Source organism: Trichomycterus rosablanca, chromosome 6 (genome assembly GCF_030014385.1).
Source record: "Trichomycterus rosablanca isolate fTriRos1 chromosome 6, fTriRos1.hap1, whole genome shotgun sequence".
NCBI classification, from domain to species: Eukaryota; Metazoa; Chordata; class Actinopteri; order Siluriformes; family Trichomycteridae; genus Trichomycterus; species Trichomycterus rosablanca.
This window is the reverse complement of record NC_085993.1, coordinates 10,129,538-10,151,767: the sequence shown is the minus strand read 5'-3', so window position 1 is coordinate 10,151,767 and position 22,230 is coordinate 10,129,538. Positions and strand designations below refer to the sequence as shown.

The 22,230-nt window shown below is 41.1% G+C and overlaps 1 protein-coding gene across 2 annotated transcripts; it reads left to right on the top strand.

The window, feature by feature from the left end:
* Positions 1-265: 265 nt before the first annotated feature.
* Positions 266-20,167, top strand: aldh1l1 (aldehyde dehydrogenase 1 family, member L1). Of its 2 annotated transcripts, XM_062997391.1 has the most exons (23): positions 266-360; positions 1,531-1,676; positions 2,278-2,512; positions 3,149-3,314; positions 4,414-4,515; positions 4,670-4,759; positions 5,539-5,676; positions 8,458-8,583; positions 8,791-8,882; positions 9,430-9,577; positions 9,699-9,818; positions 11,154-11,281; positions 11,404-11,554; positions 12,418-12,488; positions 13,812-13,917; positions 14,028-14,115; positions 14,838-14,931; positions 15,029-15,128; positions 15,242-15,340; positions 16,314-16,479; positions 17,202-17,307; positions 17,435-17,634; positions 19,754-20,167. In XM_062997391.1, exons 2-23 carry the CDS (start codon positions 1,550-1,552, stop codon positions 19,807-19,809), a joined length of 2,709 nt encoding a protein of 902 aa, XP_062853461.1. In that variant the 5' UTR covers positions 266-360; positions 1,531-1,549; the 3' UTR covers positions 19,810-20,167. The 2 variants fall into 2 exon arrangements, with proteins under 2 accessions (XP_062853461.1, XP_062853460.1); XM_062997390.1 differs by lacking the exon at positions 266-360 and having other exon boundaries at positions 1,205-1,676.
* Positions 20,168-22,230: the final 2,063 nt, after the last annotated feature.

Here is a 22,230-nt window from a genome sequence, read left to right as displayed (position 1 = left end):
CATGACGTTAAAATTCTAATAATAACAAACAAACAATATCAGTCTGACGCTATTTAGTATTTTAAAGGGACCGCCGCTGCAAGAAGCCGCCCAATCTGGCAACACAGCTCTGTTTCGACCTTCTCTGAAGAAAGCCATAAAGAAAGGGGGAGGTAAGCGACGCCTAGAACCGTTTACTGCTAATGGTGGCGTACTATATCCCCATACTGTAGAGTATAGAAGTATAGATTTAAAGACCTGGTCCCTCCCTCTGTGTGACTGGTTGTGTGGAGGTTATAAACACTTACGCTATTGGCAGTGCGCTCAGTGTGACGGCTTCCAGAAATAAAGTTCTCGTGGAGGGTCTTTTACACGGTGAAGGTAATAGATATTTTTGCATTAGTTTCAGTTTGACATTCCAGCCGACCTTGTTTGTAATATGCAACTTTTTAAGCTAGAAAATATTCTGCGTATGTGCAGCTGACATGTTTGGCTTTTGGCATTTATTACAAAGTCAACGGGAGCTGAAAAATGCAAAGTTGCCAGATCATTCAGGATTACCGCCAAACTAACTATTCAATGATTGATATTTTCAGTAAGCGAGGTTTGTTCACACAGAGCTTCGCTAAACATTTGGGGAATGCTTACTGCCTTTACTTTATGGTTATTCTGACCTGTAGGCTTAATGCTTTCATGCCACCAGAGCTGTTATTGCAGGGAATTTTGTGACTGCACTCATGCGTTATAAAAAGGTTGTGTTACATGCAGCTAGTTCTGATCACTGTTTTGATTAGGTGGGATTTTGAGGTTTCCAGGCCACCAAAGCATTACCTGCTGGACGGCTGGATGTCATGGGAATGTGCACTGACCGCACAGATGATCCTTATGAAGTCCAGAAACTCACTACTAGACTTTATTCCAAACCTGACTAAACTATATTCATTCTTATCATTTCACTTTTACTTGTATTTGTTTTTCTTCTAGCTTATTAGTGTCTGTTTGTTTAATCTGTAATTTATTTAATCCAAAGTTGAATCAGTTCATCTGGACACAAGTTTGTTGTAGAGATACGTTTCGATTGAGTGACGAAATGTATCTCTACAACAAACTTGTGTCCAGATGAACTGATTCAACTTTGTGGATTTGTGTACCTGGATTATTGAGCATGCATCAACAGGTTTTATTATTACTATTACTTTGGAAATTGAAAAATGAATTGTGCCACATGAACTAAGCTTGTCTTCCAGAACTCTTATTGCTTCGTTCATTTTTTAAATTTGTATCAACCGCTTTAACCTTAAACATAGCCAATCATATCTGTGTAGACACCCAGCCAGCTGATAGAACTTTTGAGATTCAAACCCAGATCCGGTGGGCTAGTGTTATACACTACTGTGCCATCTTTATTGTTTCATTTTGGTGAAATAACGTGCATGAAGTTTGTGCATCAGGGCTGCTGTGAATGTACAGATATTACATACAGTTTTCAACGATGCACTGCTTCAGGAATCAGTGTAGGTATGACACATGTTTTTACCTGTCTCTCCTCAGGGTTTACTCTGGTTCCAGAATGAAGATTGCTGTAATTGGACAGAGCCTTTTTGGGCAGGAAGTGTATAAAGAGCTGAAGAAGGAGGGCCACACTATTGTTGGGGTGTTCACCATACCTGATAAAGATGGCAAGGCTGACCCACTAGGTAAACATTAAATGCATCTTCATTTCTCTTCACACAAACTCACTACTTGCTTCCACTGGTTATGCGGTCATTCAAAGACATACAAGTGATATGTAATCTCCGGGGCCAGTTCAGGCACCTGTGTAACTAGGGTTTGGGGGTTCAAATTGAGCTTAGCGTGACTCTACATGAGCGATACAGCTCTGTGTAGGAACCCAACACTGACAGGTAGAAAAGCGGCCACAAGTTAAACACACGGTGGGGATGTGTGGTGATCCAGACCTTCTTCATTAGATTGGGGGTGTGCAAATTTCTGCCCATTGTGAGAATACTGAGAAGTAAACCAGCTGTAGTCAATCACTCACAATCAAGGAACTATAAGACCATTCCACAATTTTTAATTAAGTGAGTGTGTGAAGCCCTGCAATGGAATGGCACCTTGCGTCCAGTGTTTCTAGGTGCAAAAAGTCCCTGATTAAAATGAGAATACAGATGATGAATAAATTAATTAATAATATAAAGTAATACCCAGTACTAATGATTTTAGTCACTATGAACAGCGTTAAAATGATTGCAGTAATAAATGGATCAGTAACAAATGTTTTAAACCTGAATCACTTAGCTGCTGAAGCAGAGAAAGATGGCGTGGCGGTGTTTAAGTTCCCACGCTGGAGGCTGAAGGGCAAGGCCATCGACGAGGTAGTGGAGAAGTATAAAGCAGTGGGAGCCGAGCTCAACGTTCTACCTTTCTGCTCTCAGTTCATCCCTATGGAAGTTATAGACCACCCAAAGCATGGCTCCATCATCTATCACCCCTCAATACTGCCCCGCCACAGAGGTGCCTCCGCCATCAACTGGTGAGTGTGTGTGCACATTAGTGCACATATTGTCTGTTTTACCACCAGTGTGTCTTGGTCAGGGTCGCAGTGGGTCTGATTCATTGGGCAAACGGCAGTAAACACCTCAGACAAATCACCAGTCCATTACAGGGCAAGTACACATACTCACACTTAGGGTAGTTTTCAGTAGCTCCAACTGGCATGACTGCATGTCTGTCTGTATGCAAACACACAGAAAGGCCCTTGGCAACTTGGTTGGGGAATCGAAGCCAGGCCCTCTTTGCTGTGAGGCAACAGCACTACCCACTGTGCCACCGTGCCGCCCACTATTCAGAATTATGTTTCATTAGTTGTTAAATAAAAAATAAAAATAAAAAAATAACAAAGAACATTAAGAATTCCCTAAAGAACACTTTGAGGCATTGAGTGATTGTGGTGTCCTGTGATTAAGTGTCGTTCTGTCTGGGGAATATTTCTTCTTTGAATGGCACTGGACCCACTGTGAACCTGATTAGTATGATCTGGTTAATAAAGATAAGGGTGAATGAATGATGCATATGCCCCGGTGTCTTACTTTTTATTAATATAGAAAGTAATAAAAGAAGTGCCATGTGATTTCGGCAAAATTAAAGGGTGATTATTGCCTCTTTCTAGGACTCTTATCCATGGTGACAAAAAGGGTGGCTTCACCATTTTTTGGGCTGATGACGGACTGGATACCGGACCAATCTTACTGCAGAGAGAGTGCGATGTGGAGCCTGATGACACAGTAAACACCATCTATAAGCGCTTCCTTTTTTCAGAAGGAGTGAAAGGCATGGTGAGAGGTTTCAAAGTGTCCATGCATTTTCTGTCCTTTTATTTTATTTTCATCAACCTCTGGGTCGTGGCTGGTCCAGTTCCTGAAAGACAGGAATACCCTGTTCGCAGGGCCTCAGCCACTGCCCCCAACCCCCAACACGACAAACCAGATCATGTTTGTTTAGACATGTTCACACAACACACGTTCACACACATGTTCACTTAACATGTTATTAGATGTGCTTGGTGGAAAATCCTGCAACCACACCTGCTTTTTACTAAATAAAAGTGGACACCCCCCTGTTTTTGATACTTCATGTAAGGACTTGGTAGCGTAGTGGTAGCTTAGTGGTTAAGGTACTGAACTAGTAATCAAAAGGTTGCAGGTTCAAGCCCCACCACTGCCAGGTTGCCACTATTGGGCCCTTGAGCAAGGCCCTTAGCCCTCAATTGCTTAGACTGTATACTGTCACATACTGTAAGTCACTTTGGATAAAAGCGTCTGCTAAATGCTGTAAATGTAAATGAATTTTAGCATGGCTGGCTCATAAACGTCCACTGTTTAGGGCTGTGACATCCATTTTACAAAGAATGTTGTTCTCAGGGTGTATATTACCCTGTTTAGAGTATATTACCCTGTGTAGAATACCCTGTTCGCAGGGCCTTAGCAACCAATTTACTCACAGTAAATTTGCCAACTTTTCTCCTGCATTCTTTAGTTTGTTCTGTTGAAATGCAATGTCAGAGTAGCAGGAATTTTAACTGGGATGTTTTGGCACCCCACCCCTATTTAGTGAGTTACTGGTAAATTGTGGGTTAAAAGTGTCGTTTAGGACAGTGGTAGCCTAGTGGGTAGAGCTTTGGGCTATCAACCGGAAGATTGGTGGTTCAAATCCAGGCTCTGCTATGCAGCCACTGTTGGGACCTTAAGCAAGGCCCTTATCCCTGTCTGCTCCAGGGGTGCCGTGCGATGGCTGACCCTGCGCTCTGACCCCAGCTTCCAAACAAGCTGGGATAGGCGAAGAAAGAATTTCATTGTACTGTAAATCTGTATATTTATATATGACAAATAAAGGATATCTCTGATCTCTATCTCTAAAAATCTTTCATTCTTCAAGGTGGAGGCAGTCAGGTTAATTGCAGAGGGTAAAGCTCCTAAAATCAAACAGGTGGAGGAGGGAGCCACCTACGAGGGAATCCAGAAGAAAGAAAATGCAAAGGTGAACCTTCCTATTTAGTTTTGTAATATGTTACTGAATTAATTTTGTAGATTTTGTATTTAGGTTTAAAAAGGACTCGTCTGTTGAAAAGCTGTAACATGATGTACATGATGTTTGAGAAGGTTTTTGTATTGATTTGTGTGTTTGTGTTTAGATTGATTGGAACCAGCCTGCTGAGGCCATCCATAACTGGATCAGAGGAAACGATAAAGTTCCAGGAGCCTGGGCTGAGGTTGATGGAAAGGTTTGTCACAACACACACACACACACACACACACACACACACACACACACACACACACAAACATGCTATGCATTTTATTCATGTAGAAAAGAGCATTATAGGCTAAAACATTGCTATTTGCTATTGCTGTTACGCCCACTTCTACACATGTGGGCACACAGACACCCACTTTTATGGTCGTAAGCTAACCCAGCCACACATGGACCAAAACAAATACACAATATGGCCAAAATTATGTAGACACCTGACCATGAGATTTCTGGGCATCCTGTTCCAAATACTTATCCATTCATGTGAAGTTACAACAGTCTCCACTTTTCTGGGGAAGCTTTCCACAAGACTTTGAAGTGTGTGTGAGAATTTGAGCCTGTTTAGACAAAAGAGCATTTGTAAGGTCAGACACTAATGCTTGATAAAAGGGCCTGGCTTACAGTTCCAATGCATGTAGTGTGATTGAGGTCAAATTCTCTGCAGACCACTGTAGTTGTTCTTATACCAAACTCATCAAATCATGTCTTTGTGTATTGTAAACCAGGCTCAGTAAAGAGACTTCCCCAAACTGTTGCTACAAAACTAAAAGCATTTCATTTTAATTTCTCTGATGGATTTCAGTGGATGTCTAAAACACCTACGCTAAATAATTAGGAAACCCTTCACACAGTTCCATATAGTGTAATTGCATTCTGCCAATCAGAACATTTGCCATAATTGAATGTCAAAACATGCTGTGTAACTGTTTAACTAGCAAGTTGTTTTCTATTCTCTTTTCTTCCTGACAGAATGTGACATTCTATGGTTCAACATTGGTAGATAACGGTTCCTCGGTTAACGGCCAGCCTCTAGAGATTCCGGGAGCCAGTCGACCAGGCCTAGTCTCCAAAAACGGCTTGATTCTGTTTGGAAATGACAACAAGGCGGTGAGAACACACACACACCCCAGTGCTGATTTAGTTATTTAGAGTAAAGACAAGAAATAACTGGTTACTTGATTGTAATTCTTCAAAGGTTTGGTGTTCAGTGTTTTTCTTTGCACTGGAAAATTAAGACCAATGTACAGTGGGGTCAAAAAGTATTTAGTCAGCCACTGATTGTGCAAGTTCTCCTACTTAGAAAGATGAGAGAGGTCTGTAATTTTCATCATAGGTACACTTCAACTATGAGAGACAAAATGAGAAAAATAAATCCAGGAAATCACATTGTAGGATTTTTAAAGAATTTATTCGTAAATTATGGTGGAAAATAAGTATTTGGTCAATAACAAACAAGCAAGATTTCTGGCTCTCACAGACCTGTAACTTCTTCTTTAAGAAGCTCTTCTGTCCTCCACTCATTACCTCTATTAATGGCACCTGTTTGACCTCGTTATCTGTATAAAAGACACCTGTCCACAGCCTCAAACAGTCAGACTCAAAACTTAACCATGGCCAAGACCAAAGAGCTGTCGAAGGACACCAGGAAGAAAATTGTAGACCTGCACCAGGCTGGGAAGAGTGAATCTACAATAGGGAAGCAGGTTGGTGTGAATAAATCAACTGTGGGAGCAATTGTAAGAAAATGGAAGACATACAAGACCATTGATAATCTCCCTTGGGGTCAAGATCTCATCCCGTGGGGTCAAAATGATCATGAGAACGGTGAGCAAAAATCCCAGAACTACACGGAGGGACCTGATGAATGACCTGCAGAGAGCTGGGACCAAAGTAACAAAGGCTACCATCAGTAACACACTACGCCGAGATGGACTCAAATCCTGCAGTGCCAGGCGTGTCCCCCTGCTTAAGCCAGTACATGTCCAGGCCCGTCTGAAGTTTGTCAGAGAGCATATGGATGATCCAGAAGAGGATTGGGAGAATATCATGTGGTCAGATGAAACCAAAATGGAACTTTTTGGTAAAAACTCAACTTGTCGTGTTTGGAGGAAGAAGAAAAACCCAAGAACACCATACCTACTGTGAAGCATGGGGGTGGAAACATCATGCTTTGGGGCTGTTTTTCTGCAAAGGGGACAGGACGACTGATCCGTGTTAGGGGAAGAATGAACGGGGCCATGTATCGTGAGATTTTAAGCCAAAACCTCCTTCCATCAGTGAGAGCATTGAAGATGAAACGTGGCTGGGTCTTCCAGCATGACAATGATTCCAAACACACCGCTCGGGCAATGAAGGAGTGGCTCCGTAAAAAGCATTTCAAGGTCCTGGAGTGGCCTAGCCAGTCTCCAGACCTCAACCCCATAGAAAATTTGTGGAGTCCGTGTTGCCCAGCGACAGCCCCAAAACATCACTGCTCTAGAGGAGATCTGCATGGAGGAATGGGCCAAAATACCAGCTACAGTGTGTGCAAACCTGGTGAAGACTTACAGGAAACGTTTGACCTCTGTCATTGCCAACAAAGGTTATGTTACAAAGTATTAAGTTGAACTTTTGTTATTGACCAAATACTTATTTTCCACCATAAATTACAAATAAATTCCTTAAAAATCCTACAATGTGATTTCCTGGATTTTTTTTTCTCATTTTGTCTCTCATAGTTGAAGTGTACCTATGATGAAAATTACAGACCTCTCTCATCTTTCTAAGTAGGAGAACTTGCACAATCAGTGGCTGACTAAATACTTTTTGGCCCCACTGTAGCTAACAAGTAATTTGGACTTCATCACCTAAAATGTTCTGTAAACAAACTTGCTTCAATCTGGAATCACTTTAGCACAATTTGGTACAATTCTTCACGCTACTGACTGGTGCTTACTCATGAACCTTCTTCCACTCAAGCAACCCAAAGATTAAAGATGTAATTGTAGTCAATAGCTGTAGGTATACAGACGATCTTTGTTCTAAAATTCATCATTTATTTAACTGACTGATTAATATACATATTACCCCTGGGATTCCTGTACGAATGCTAATGTAAAGCCCAGTGCTGTGTTTTGTAAACATCTCTGGCCCCTTGTAGACCCTTTTATTCATAAGGAATCAAACAGCCAAAACGGGTTCTACAGAAAGAACTTTGTATTACTGCTTTGGGTAACAGGTAAACCAAATCCACTTATCTGTTTGATCCTGTTTCTGGCCAGGCTTTATGTTCTCTGGCATTAGTGATAGTTGGTGGTTTGTTCCTTCATGGACAACTGTTTGTGGGTCTAAAGATGGCAACCTGTGAGCACCTCATCATCTGGTTTGGGGTGGCTTTTTCTAAACCTGTCATCAAGTTGAAATTAGTGTGTTTTCAGGCCAATTTAAATGAGAAGAGACATTTCTCTTGAAGCAGAGCTAAGTGTAATTGTTTCAGCTCATCAGTCCGTAATGAAGCTCTACTCAGCCCTGGGTAGATAGTTGGCAGAGTGCAGGGGGTCCGACTGTGAGCTGTTTTTTCTGTTCTAACTGAAAAAGGGCCTCATATTTAGGCTACAATAATACCTCCAGAAGCTAGAGAGCAAGAATAAATAGAAAAAGGTTTAGTTGGAGTTGAAAACAGGAATTAAAGATCACAACAGAGAGGGGTTGTAAAGAATGAAGAATGTAAAATAGAGAAAGTGAATAAAGCAATTTCAGAGAAAAGAAGTATTTTTGTTCTAGGAAAAACAAAAGCTAAGTTGGATTATAGTTAATCCACATGAACTCTATTTTCATAGTGCAGTAAATTCTAGTCATATTTTATTCTCTATATGAGTGTGTTTCTATTTTTGCTTTTCATGGTTGTAGCTGCTGGTAAAGAACCTGCAGTTTGAAGATGGGAAGATGATTGCAGCTGCACAGTATTTTAAATCTGCTTCTAGCTCAGCAGTTGAACTCACAGAGGAGGAGAAAAGCTTTGCTGAGCAGATGAGGGTGAGAAACTATATTGATTTACCTATACAGAAATTATTTTTCTGCTCATATAAAATGAATAAAAATCCCAGTGTGTTAGCAAAAGGTTAAGCCACCACAAGATGCCAGAACAACTTTATGCACCTGTACACTTGGAGTCATTTGGATCGTTCAGTTGTAGATGATGTTGTGTGTGTATAGTAATTAGTATTGTGTGTGTTTTCCCAGGTGGTGTGGAAGAACATCTTGACCAATGTGGAGCAGATTGATGACTCCACTGACCTCTTCAAATCCGGTGCCGCCTCCATGGATGTTGTCAGGTATGTACAGAGAAGCTTGTATAAATTGTTTTCTTTTTTTAAACATTTCATTATTATTCTAGGGTTTAGATTTATGAGTTACCTTTAGTAGTTATGAGGTAAAAATAACCCACTTTTATCAGGCTTAACCGATGCAGACAGGCAACTGCATAACTGAAGCAGACAGACTCCAAGCAAAGAGAGGAAACACATGTTAAGGCACAAAAGGAAACTAAAGAAATTCTTCAATGCAACTCCATCCAATCAATCCAGCTGAAGAATGCTAGCAGAAAAGCCAGCAAAAGCAGATAGACAGAAGGTCCAGTAGTCAGAGGATTTAGCCCCAAGCTCAGCTCCCTGGTACATTTTGTAAAGCATTGACTCCCCTATCCTCTGGACATAGTAAGTGACATTTTATTGGGCACAGGGAATGCTTTCACACAGGGAAAGTGGATTTCAAAGAGCAATGCATTATCCATCCAACTCCACCTGCCGGGCCAAAGTGAGCATGGAACATTGGGACGTTACATGTTATTTTTTGTTTGTTTGCTTGTTTCTTTTCCTGCAGGCTGGTGGAGGAGGTGAAGTTAAGAGCAAGTCAGTTGCAGCTGCAGAATGAGGATGTTTACATGGCCACGACCTTTCAGGAGTTCATCCAGATGTGTGTGAGGAAGCTGAGAGGAGAGGATGCTGAGGAAGAACTTGTTGTAGACTATGTAAGGGTTTACACAAATGAATTATCCAGTTTTAAGGGCCTTTTCATTGTTTATACATTTTCATTGCATTTAATGCTTAGAAGTCACATGCTGAAGATATTCTTTGAAATGTGTGTTCTAGGTGGAGATGAATGTAAACAATATGACTGTCCGTATGCCACACCAGCTCTTCATTAACGGGGAGTTTGTTGATGCCGAGGGAGGCAAGACTTACAAGACCATCAATCCCACTACTGGACAGGTAGAGAATAAAGGTTTCTTGGCTCTTATTTAAGTACCATCACTATGTAGTTGGACCACACAGACTACAGGTCTAGCTCCTGTGTTTAGAGCTACGTTTCAAAAGCTATTATTAAATCCTGATTGTGAATCCTCTGCCCCTTGCACAACCCCGATCTGATCAAGATGACGCCTTTTCCAACATGTATCCAATTTGTGGCTGCTTCTTATCACCTGCCAGAGTTGGGTTCTCTCAAGAACTGTTTAACACCACCCGTCCTAAATCCCAAAGATTGCATATCACACCGACCAACTGTGTTTGTGTGGATGCCCAGCCAGATTGGTGGCTCTGCTAAGATTTAAACTCTACAGTGGAAACTCGTATATCAAGGACAAATGGCACAATGAATGGAACTTACACCAGAATAATAAAGTATATAAAGCAAAACCCACTAAAAGAATTACAGTCTACCTCAAAAATCGCTGGGACCAGGCAGTGTAAACAAGATGCTGTATCGGACACACCAGAATACAACACGTTATTTGATACAAGGTGAATGTGCGGCATCCCAAACACAGATTACAATCACTTAATGCTAGAATGTGTCATGTGTCTCTTTTTTGGTGACCTATAAAAGACATATCACAGTCTTTCCTGCCATGAACATGACCCAAGGCCGCTCAGGTGGTGGAGCGGTAAAATACGCTAGCACATCAGAGCTGGGTTTTCGAATACATTGTATCGAAACTCAGCTCTGCCATCCTTCTGGGCTGGGCGGCCACATGAACAACGATTGGCTGTTGTTCATAGGGTTAGCGTCAAGCCGGATCATGGGTCCTTATAACTGGTGCAATTACGACCTCTGCTGGCTGATTGAGGGCGCCTGCACAAGGCTGAGGAATAATGCTGATGAGGATGTGGCTCTCCGTGCTGATCTGTATATATGAACTTGACTCGTGCAGGTGAAAAATGCAGTCTGTACTGAGCACGTGTTGGAGGGGGCGTGTGTCAGTTGAGAAGCGTCCTCAGTCAGCGGTGGAGAGTTGAATCAGTGGAGGATGCAGTCGGTAATTGGACACGACTAGATTAGGGGAGAAAATTGGGGGGAAAAGGTTGGAGAAAATAGAAAATTATATATACAGTACTTTACATTATCCTTCCCCACAGTATTAATGCTTGTTTTCTATACTTTTTTTTATACTGCTCGTTTGTAGATGGCCCATTTGATATCATTTAGGAGGAAATGAACTGTGTTGTTCTTCTTCACCATATATTTCCCATGTCCTCTAGTATTGTCAGATTGTCCGTTCCTAAATTTAATAACCGCTCTCTACCTCTTCTTATTTGTTCCTGTAGCCGATCTGCGATGTATCTCTAGCTCAGATCTCGGATGTGGAGAAGGCTGTGGCAGCAGCTAAAGAAGCTTTTGAGGAGGGGGAGTGGGGCAAGATGAACCCCAGAGACAGAGGCAGACTCATATACAAGTATGAGAAAACTTACTTAAATGTAACTGTGCATGTATGAAAGTGATGTGTTGAAGCATTTAAATAGAGGAGCACCTGTGAATGATAGTGGCTCTACAAATTGTGTTTTTATGCTGTTGCAGACTGGCAGATCTGATGGAACAGCACCAGGAGGAGCTGGCGACGATTGAGTCCATAGACTCAGGGGCCGTCTACACACTGGCCCTCAAAACTCACATTGGCATGTCCATTCAGACTTTCAGATACTTTGCTGGCTGGTGTGATAAGATCCAGGTCTGTGTTGTTCTTTCATTGTGCAGGATGAATGATATGCATTAGGACAGGGTTTCCCAGGGTTCATGGTTGCATTGCAAGGGGTTTATAAGCATGTAAATAAAATGCCATATGTTTAATGTACAATATATGGTCAAAAGTATTTGAACACCTGACCATGAGCCTGTTGGAAATCCCATTTAAAATATAAAATATATTGAAATAGAGTGACCAATATGTTATCTTTTTAGCTACTACAACAGCCAGATAATGCTTCTCAGAAGACTTTAATGTATTTCTGTGGCAATTTGTGCCCATTCAGTTAAGAGAGCATTTGTATAATTGGGCGCTGATGTTGGTCAAGAAAGCCTCAACTGATATTCCAGTTCATTCCAAAGCTGTTCAGTGGGGCTGTGGTCAGGACTCTTTACAGGCTACTGTAGTTTCTTTAAACCACACTTTTCTTTATGTCCTTATAGAGCTTGCTTTGTACACAGAAATGGGCTTTGCGTTTCTTAGTAGAATTGGGCCTGCTGCAACCCAGGCCAGATTAAAGCAGTTGATGGAAATGAAATGATCAACAATTTAGAGGTGCTCAGGTGGTGCAGCGGTCTATTAAGATACCCCACCACTGCTGAGATCTGGGTTCTACATAGACATGATTGGCTAAATGTGGGGTAATGGATTGGTGTCGTGTCCAGGTTATTCTAACTCTGTGCTCAGTGTACCCTGTGTTCCATAACCAGACCCACTGTGAGACCAACTAGGATGAAGCTACTGATTAACATGGAGTGAAATACAAGTTTTATTATGACTTTGACAAAGATCAGACCACATTAAAATTGTAAGTGGTGCACTGAACTGTCTTGTTTTTACCTCTACAGGGTAGCACCATCCCGATCAATCAAGCTCGGCCGAATCGCAACATCACCTTCACCAAGAAAGAGCCGATTGGGTAAAGCTTTTTACAATTGTACACACATGCAAATTTTGTCTACATGGCTACAGATGTGCTAATTCACAGGAATCAGTATAAAATAATAATAATTAATGGATGTCCATGGGTGTGTTGCATTAACAGAAGAGTTTAAAATTATTTAGTAAGTCTGCTCAAAAATGCCAACATTTCATTGTTTGACCAGTCTGAGACCCTTCTGGGCATGGCCAAATATTTTAATGGTATCAACTTCATCTAGCTGTGTCACAGAATTATAAACAGTGGTGCATCATGTGAAAAGAAGTTTAATATCCCAGCAGGCTGCATGTGCTATGTTACAGTGAAACTGAGCAACCATGCACAGGGTGTAATCATGATGCATTGGGTAGTTGCACAACACCAGGGTTCTATGGACCTGGTGTTTCTCCAGTCACTGTTGAGAGATTTGTCATGTTTTTCTCATGTCTGTATAGTCATTCTTCAGATTCTTTGATTTTTTTCTACCATTTAGAAGCATACAGAGTGAGTGAATGGATGCCTTAAGATTGATTGGCACCCTATACAGGGCGTATTCTTTCTTCACACACAATGTGTGTTTGTTTGTTTATTAGGATTTTAACATCATGTTTTACACTTTGGTTACATTCATGACAGGAACAGTAGTTACTCATTACACAAGATTCATCAGTTCACAAGGTTATATCAAACACAGTCATGGACAATTTAGTATCTCCAATTCATTTCACTTGCATGCCTTTGGACTGTGGGAGGAAACCGGAGCACCCGGAGAAAACCCACACAGACACGGGAAGAACAAGCAAACTCCACACAGGAAGGACCTTGACTGCCCCACCTGGGGATAGAACCCAGGACCTTCTTGCTGTGAGGCGACAGTACTACCCACTCAGCCACCGTGCCGCCCACACCCAATGTTATGTTAAGTATCGTTGGACCTATTGCATCCATGATCAGAATAAAATAATAAAAACGAGTTGAGCTAGCCTATTAAAGATCTGGGGAGGTCTGGGGTTCAAATGTGAGCAATCCTGTTGGGCGTTTACTCAGATATGATGGGTTATGTATGGCGGAGGAAAGCCTAGCCATCTGGATATGTATTAGTCAGTGTTCTCTTAGTGACGGTCCCAAGCCTGGATAAAATAAAAAGGGTTGTGTCAGAAAGGGCATCAGGCGTAAAAACTGTACTATATCAGGTATCAAAACCAGAATGATCCACTGTTGCGACTCCTAATATGGGAGCAGCCAAAAGAAAAAAACAGTTACATTAATAAGCAGTTAGTCAGTTATATGAAGAGTAATCAGTTTGTGTTTGTGTATTTTCAGCGTGTGTGGCATTGTGATTCCATGGAACTATCCTCTAATGATGCTGGCCTGGAAGACTGCAGCCTGCCTGGCAGCTGGCAACACTGTGGTACTGAAACCTGCACAAGTAAGACTCAGCAGCTCAAACAAACTACAGTTAATTGCACAACACTTTTTTGAAACTGCTTACTCATTGACTAATTGGGTTTAAGCCGCGTCCTGTTTACTTAACTCTAGGTGACCCCATTGACTGCAGTAAAGTTTGCCGAATTGGCAGCGAGAGCAGGTTTCCCTAAAGGAGTCATTAACATTCTGCCTGGATCAGGTATGCTCAAAAGTTGGCCTGGTTAAGTGAGTTCATTCTCTTTATTATTTTGTAGTAAATTGAGTAGCATCAAACAGTATCAAAGAGGATTTTATCTTTAAAGTTGATGTGTTAGAAGCAGGAAAAATTTGACAAGGAGCGAGTTTGACAAGGGGACGACTGGGTCAGAGCATCTCCAAAATTGCAGCTCTTGTGAGGTGTTCCCGGTCTGCAGTGGTCAGTATCTATCAAAAGTGGTCCAAGGAAGGAACAGTAGTAAACCGGCGACAGGGTCATGGGCGGCCAAGGTTCATTGATGCACGTGGGGAGCGAAGGCTGGCCCATGTGTTCTGATCCAACAGACGAGCTACTGTGGCTCAAATTGCTGAAGAAGTTAATGCTGGTTCTGATAGAAAGGTGTCAGAATACACAGTGTATCACAGTTTGTTGCGTATGGGGCAGCAACAAGGGGACCACCACAATATTAGGAAGGTGGTCATAATGTTATTCCTGATGGGTGTAATCTATACTAAATAAATGGGTGTTTGTTATTTTTTTATTTCATTTGTTTAAAAATGTACAGTTTTTTTAATGAATTTACAAGAACTATGTTAGATTAGAAATACATTTCAATTAGGCAGATGTGAGGTTATGTACCTCTAGTGTACTGTGTAATGTATAAAAAGTAATCAGTGTAATTAAGCCAGTGATTACCTCTTTCAACTTGTGCATGTGGATTTCAGGCTCTTTGGTTGGCCAGCGATTATCAGATCACCCTGACGTGCGTAAACTGGGCTTCACTGGTTCTACTGAAATTGGCAAACAGATCATGAAGAGGTTGGTGAACTCTGAACTTCAGCTTCAGATAGTGACTACAAACAAACACTGATTTTGCAAGTTGTTTTAACTTTTTTTTTATGGTTTTGTGTTTCAGCTGTGCCATCAGCAATGTGAAGAAGGTCTCTCTGGAGCTGGGTGGTAAATCACCTCTGATTATATTCAGCGACTGTGACCTGGATAAAGCAGTCAGAATGGTCAGTGCCTCCAAGTTTATATCCACCCTGAAATATGGCAGTATTGTATGGTGGATATACAGCGGTAGAGTTTTGATTCAGGGTCATAATACTCACTCACTGTGTCTGTGCAGGGAATGAGTTCAGTGTTCTTTAACAAAGGGGAGAACTGCATCGCTGCCGGCAGACTGTTTGTAGAAGACTCCCTTCATGATGTGTTTGTCCAAAGAGTGGTAAGATAGCAGCAATGATGTTTAATTTCCTTTGTTTTTACATGACACACTTTTGCACACTTCATGCAAGACTGGAAAAATCTCCTAAATCATAAATGAGTTTAAGTTGCTTTTTAGCTGAAGCTGTAGTTCCCAAACTTTTTTGTAGTTCTGAACTCACTCGGATGACTTTAAACCTTCTCCTGGTTGCCCCCTCTTAGCTCTGTACGCACAGAAGTACACATAGTGCTACTTTACACACTTAATACAAATACAAATAACCTTGTAATATCAAGACCTTACTTTCTTATACACATCTGAATGCCGTTTATAGTGAGGAGGAGATCACCTGCCTTATCTAAGTCCAGTGGTGAGACAAAGTAAGGAATACTGGGGACAAGGTTGGGCGCCCACAACCTAATGCGTAATTCACACTACACAGTTTTTACCCTGATTTTCACTCGCCGACTATAAATATCTAGCTTGATAGATATCTGGATATGAGTCGGCCGACTGGCAATAAGTGCTGTGTCGAACAGCCAACCAGAACGCAAGATACGGGGTGAGGGGAAATGCAGGAGAGGAGTTGTAAACAGGTGGGACAGAAGCAGGGACATTCACTCAAGTTTACTGTATTTCTGACCATATCGTTTTCTACAAAACATAACAACAACGTTGCATTGCAAGTGTGAAACCCCCTATCGCCGATCAGCCGTGGAGTGTGAAAGCCACACCGACTTGAAAGACTCCCAATTATAAGAAGTGAATTTGGCATAAGGTGTCACATAATGCACACGTGTTTCCTCAATCAAAATAGCCCCTGTTTTGGTAATAAAGTTGTACTATTGCTTTTTTTTGCACGTTAAGGTAAAATTTCACCCTGTGAATGGCTGCTGAACCACTAGGGGGCACTGCTGCTCTGCTAAAATAATAACATGATCACGCTCTTTCTGACAACACAGATCTACAGTACTGTCCTTCTGTATGTAATTAGGCTGAAGAAGTGAAGAAGATGAAGATTGGTGACCCTCTGGACCGCTCCACTGACCATGGCCCCCAGAACCACAAAGCTCACCTGGACAAACTGGTAGAGTACTGCGAGAGAGGAGTTAAAGAGGGTGCTACGCTTGTGTTAGGAGGGAAACAAGTTAATCGGCCAGGTAAGGATAGGCGTGTGTCTGCATAACAGTGTTTACTTAAAACATGTTTTAAGCAAACACTTTGACCACAGCTTGAATCTGAACAGTTTTAGACTATTGAAAATAATAAAAACAATTAAATGTTTTATTTATTTACAAACCCATTCAGTGAAAACAAGAATCTCTTGGACTTTTGTAAAGTACCAAAAGTACAAAGAACCGAGTTCCAATGTTTTTACTGATCAACTGCATTGTATTTTGTAAATATAAACAAATTTAGAAAATTTTCACCCAATCCAGTTGTGGCTAATTGGAGCTTAAGTCTGTTTTGTCACTGCTGCCACCCTTACCCCTGTTTGAGGAGTGCCAAGGCTGTCACATGCCCCCTCTGACACATGCGCAGCCGCTGATTACCTCTTTTCACCTCCCGGGGTGGGTCTTACAGAGGGCAGTATTGTGTGCGTTGAGCCATGCACTGCCACCTGTAATCAGACACCCCCATGCAGGTGCCCCGACTGGTCAGCAGAGGTCATAATTGCCCCAATGACAGCTGATGGCTAAACTGAAATGCGAACTTGAGAGCTTGAGACCTTAACACTGGTGGGCTAGCGTGTTTTACCAGTGCGCACCTTTAGAATTTAATGCCTGCAACCTTAAGTTGGGACAAAGGCACATCTACCACTATGCAGAAAAGACTGTTGGTTTAATAGTAAAAGAGTAATTTGATGTTTTTTCTCCCTCAGGTTTTTTCTTTGAGCCCACCATGTTTACTGATGTGCAGGATCACATGTACATTGCTATCGAGGAATCGTTTGGTCCTGTCATGATTATTTCTAGATTTAAAGATGGGTGAGTACAGGTTATCACCTGCCATCTTTTTAAAGCTAATCTTATTAAAACCTGGTGTAAAAACATAAAAGTTAAGACTCGGCAAACATTACACAGTCATCTACATGGTAAATACTGTTTGTCTCAGGGATGTGGACGGAGTGCTGCAGAGAGCTAATGCTACAGAGTATGGTCTGGCATCGGGTGTGTTCACGCGGGACATCAGTAAAGCTCTGTATGTGAGTGAGAAGCTTCAGGCTGGAACCGTGTTCGTCAACACTTACAACAAGACAGATGTGGCTGCTCCGTTCGGTGGCTTTAAGCAGTCCGGCTTCGGCAAGGATCTGGGTAAAACTGAAAAGCTTTTGTTTGTGCCAAAAGTATTTGGACACCTGTACATGAGCTTGTTCAAAACTAGTGGTATTAAAATAGAGTGATGTCTATGTGATCTTTTTAGCTGTAACAACAGCCACTCTTCTGAGAAGGCTACTTACTAGACTTTGAAGAATGTTTAGGGGAATTTGTGCCCATTTAGTCAAAAGAGCTTTTGTATATCTGATGTTGGTCAAGAAAGCCTCAATTGATGTTCCAGTTCATTCCAAAACCGTTCAGTGTGGCTGAGGTCAGGGCTCTGTGCAGGACACTGGAGTGTCTTTATAGATCTTTGTCATGCTGGGAGAATAAACTGGTCCCTAAACTGTTGCTGCAAAACTGAATGCATATTATTTCCTTTTAGTTGTTGAGGCTAAAACACATAAATTCAATAACTAGAATGGGTGTCCCAATATTTTTGTCAATATACAGTGTATCACAAAAGTGAGTACACCCTTCACATTTCTGCAAATATTTCATTATATCTTTTCATGGGACAACACTATAGAACTAAAACTTGGATATAACTTAGAGTAGTCAGTGTACAACTTGTATAGCAGTGTAGATTTACTGTCTTCTGAAAATAACTCAACACACAACCATTAATGTCTAAATGGCTGGCAACATAAGTGAGTGCACCCCACAGTGAACATGTCCAAATTGTGCCCAAATGTGTCGTTGTCCCTCCCTGGTGTCATGTGTCAAGGTCCCAGGTGTAAATGGGGAGCAGGGCTGTTAAATTTGGTGTTTTGGGTACAATTCTCTCACACTGGCCACTGGATATTCAACATGGCACCTCATGGCAAAGAACTCTCTGAGGATGTGAGAAATAGAATTGTTGCTCTCCACAAAGATGGCCTGGGCTATAAGAAGATTGCTAACACCCTGAAACTGAGCTACAGCATGGTGGCCAAGGTCATACAGCGGTTTTCCAGGACAGGTTCCACTCGGAACAGGCTTCACCAGGGTCGACCAAAGAAGTCGAGTCCACGTGTTCGGCGTCATATCCAGAGGTTGGCTTTAAAAAATAGACACATGAGTGCTGCCAGCATTGCTGCAGAGGTTGAAGACGTGGGAGGTCAGCCTGTCAGTGCTCAGACCATACGCCGCACACTGCATCAACTCGGTCTGCATGGTCGTCATCCCAGAAGGAAGCTGACGCACAAGAAAGCCCGCAAACAGTTTGCTGAACACAAGCAGTCCAAGAACATGGATTACTGGAATGCCCTGTGGTCTGACGAGACCAAGATAAACTTGTTTGGCTCAGATGGTGTCCAGCATGTGTGGCGGCACCCTGGTGAGAAGTACCGAGACAACTGTATCTTGCCTACAGTCAAGCATGGTGGTGGTAGCATCATGGTCTTGGGCTGCATGAGTGTTGCTGGCACTGGGGAGCTGCGGTTCATTGAGGGAAACATGAATTCCAACATGTACTGTGACATTTTGAAACAGAGCATGATCCCCTCCCTTCGAAAACTGGGCCTCATGGCAGTTTTCCAACAGGATAACGACCCCAAACACAACCTCCAAGATGACAACTGCCTTGCTGAGGAAGCTGAAGGTAAAGGTGATGGACTAAACCCAATTGAGCACCTGTGGCGCATCCTCAAGTGGAAGGTGGAGGAGTTCAAGGTGTCTAACATCCACCAGCTCCGTGATGTCATCATGGAGGAGTGGAAGAGGATTCCAGTAGCAACCTGTGCAGCTCTGGTGAATTCCATGCCCAGGAGGGTTAAGGCAGTGCTGGATAAAAATGGTGGTCACACAAAATATTGACACTTTGGGCACAATTTGGACATGTTCACTGTGGGGTGTACTCACTTATGTTGCCAGCCATTTAGACATTAATGGCTGTGTGTTGAGTTATTGTCAGAAGACAGTAAATCTACACTGCTATACAAGTTGTACACTGACTACTCTAAGTTATATCCAAGTTTTATTTCTATAGTGTTGTCCCATGAAAAGATATAATAAAATATTTGCAGAAATGTGAGGGGTGTACTCACTTTTGTGATACACTGTAGTGTATTAAAACATTCATGTGATACCTTCTGATAGACATTAAAATTAAAGCTTCTGTTTCTCTCCTCAACAGGTCAAGAGGCTCTTAATGAGTATTTGAAGACTAAAGCTGTGACGATTGAGTACTAATTCATCTTCAGCGAGAAGGAAGTTTCACAGATAAACACTGACTTCGATAAAATACTCAACTTTTTAAAAGCACATTACACCTCTGTTGTAACTGAGCCTTTTATACACGTCTTTTACATTTTTCATGCTTGTTCGGACATGGTTTGAATGTTAATTCATTTAGTTATATTATAAACCACATTCTAACTAAAGCTGATGTTAAGAACACTGGAAATACATTAAAATAGAAGTGCAGATATTTATATTGCAAATATTGCTGTCAGTGTTTGGCACATTGTGTGACCTTTGTGGCCATTTGTATGTAGATCTGTGTATTTTTGTTATGGACAGCACAAATACTAAATTGAAGCTAATATTTTCTCAGTGTCTAATATTTTCTTTTGTGATTTAGCTGTTTACACTTGCTAGTACTATTTACTGCATCATTGACATCTGCACTCTGGTCAAGATGCTGGCACTAGTGGCAGAAGAACATTTGAAGTCTTGGAGCCTGACGCTGCATTTCAAGTTTACCTGATTAAATTTTGATCCAGTTTGCCACTGACATTTTCAAAGTGCCTCAAAAGAGATGAACTGTGTGATATGAGGTGGTAAAAGTGACCCAGAAAGTACGAACAACGCTTAACATTAAAAAATAAAACGTGACGTGGCTTGTTTAACTAAAACGAGTGATGAATTTGGGCAGTACAGAGCACTTATAACCAGTAATAACGGAGAGAAATGTAGTGTTTCTATGTCGTACTTTTAGTACATTAAGCCACGTTACGCTTTTTTACATGAGCTTTTTCAACTCTCCCGAGAAGCGGCTTCAGAACCACTACACGTGAAGTTAATACAGCTAAACACAAATACATGTATTGTATTTTAGACTGGGTTTGATTGTTATTTAATGTATCCATGTGTATCCATGTACACACATCATACAGTTTCTCTCTCAGCTCAGAGATTATCTAGTCTTGGTGTAAACATATAAACAATAAACACTTAGACCAAAATAATAAAGTGATTCATTGCAAATCTTAATTGGCAAAAATTAACATCAACTATAGCTTTTTCTTTATCTCTTTTATTTCTTAGGGTTCTTTTATAGCCTTTTTCCTTTATTGTGGGCTCCTTTTATAGCTCTTCCATTCTGGTTCCTTTTTTCTTTTCAAGACAGCTAAATATAAAGCTATTGTCTGGTGCTGTCTCATATTGTTTGGTTTCTTACTGTCATAAGCTAGCTTCTCTCCACAAATAACACATATAACACATGGCCGAGTTCTGTCCTGTCCTCCAATTAAACCACAGTGAAGGAAACTCTTGAGATATAACCATGTTATTTTTTACTTTATTGAACATGTGCAGACAGATTTTCTGCTGCATATTTGATTTTGCAGTTTTTTTTTTTACGCTGGATACCCTTCCTGACACAACCCTACTATTTATCCAGGCTTGGGACAGGTAATAAGGGTGCACTGATATGTGATCACCAATTGCTTGGTTTACATAACACCATGCACCTTCTGCATAAGAGCAGCATGGGATTTAAACCCCCAGGAACTCGGGCAGCGTGGCTTTTCCTATTCAGCACAAAAACTTTATACACATACAAACACACAATGGTGTAATAGTTGAATTGAATCTAGAAACACTTTTGATAACTTACAAACCTTTTATTTTCTTTTAAAATCTATATAAATAATACTTAGAAGACTTTAATAATTTTAATAATTCACGTCTATAAATGTTGACTTAAATCTTTACTTTAAAGAGATATGGATCCTACATTAAAGCAGCATACTTTTTTTTTTAAATGATCAGATGTTTTGTTTTACATAGGCACTGCAGAAAGTAGAATTTTCTTTTTACATTCTCTTTCTCTTTACATTTTTAGAACCTTACATTCACCGCATTTACCGTATGCTTTTACCCAAAGTGAGTTAAATATATTTACCAAATGTATTGCAAACTATTGAGGGTCCCAACAGTGGCAAACTAGCAACCTTTCAATTAAATGGCCAGTGCCTCAACTACTAAGTTACCTCTTCCCTTTCGAAGTGTGGAGGTGTAATACAATGTTCCTGGAAATGTTCCAAAAGGTTCCAAGCTTTAATTAAAATGTTGAAAGCAGAGATAATTGTCAAAAACACTCATCCTTATCAGTAAGCTATTTTAACCCATATGTATAATTTATCCCACTATATTCTTGTACACACACTATGGTTTTACAAATATTCTAATAATAGTATTTAGTTACTTTTTTAAATTTCTTAACAGGGACAAATTATAGGGACAAATATTATTGACAAATGGGTGTGCATAACGCCAGTGCATGGACAAGCCTTCTCCCAGAGACTGCTGTCCACTACACAACAGACAAAGCATTTAGCTTTAGCTTAGACTGAGGGCTCAGGTGTTACATTTAGGGGCATTAATTTA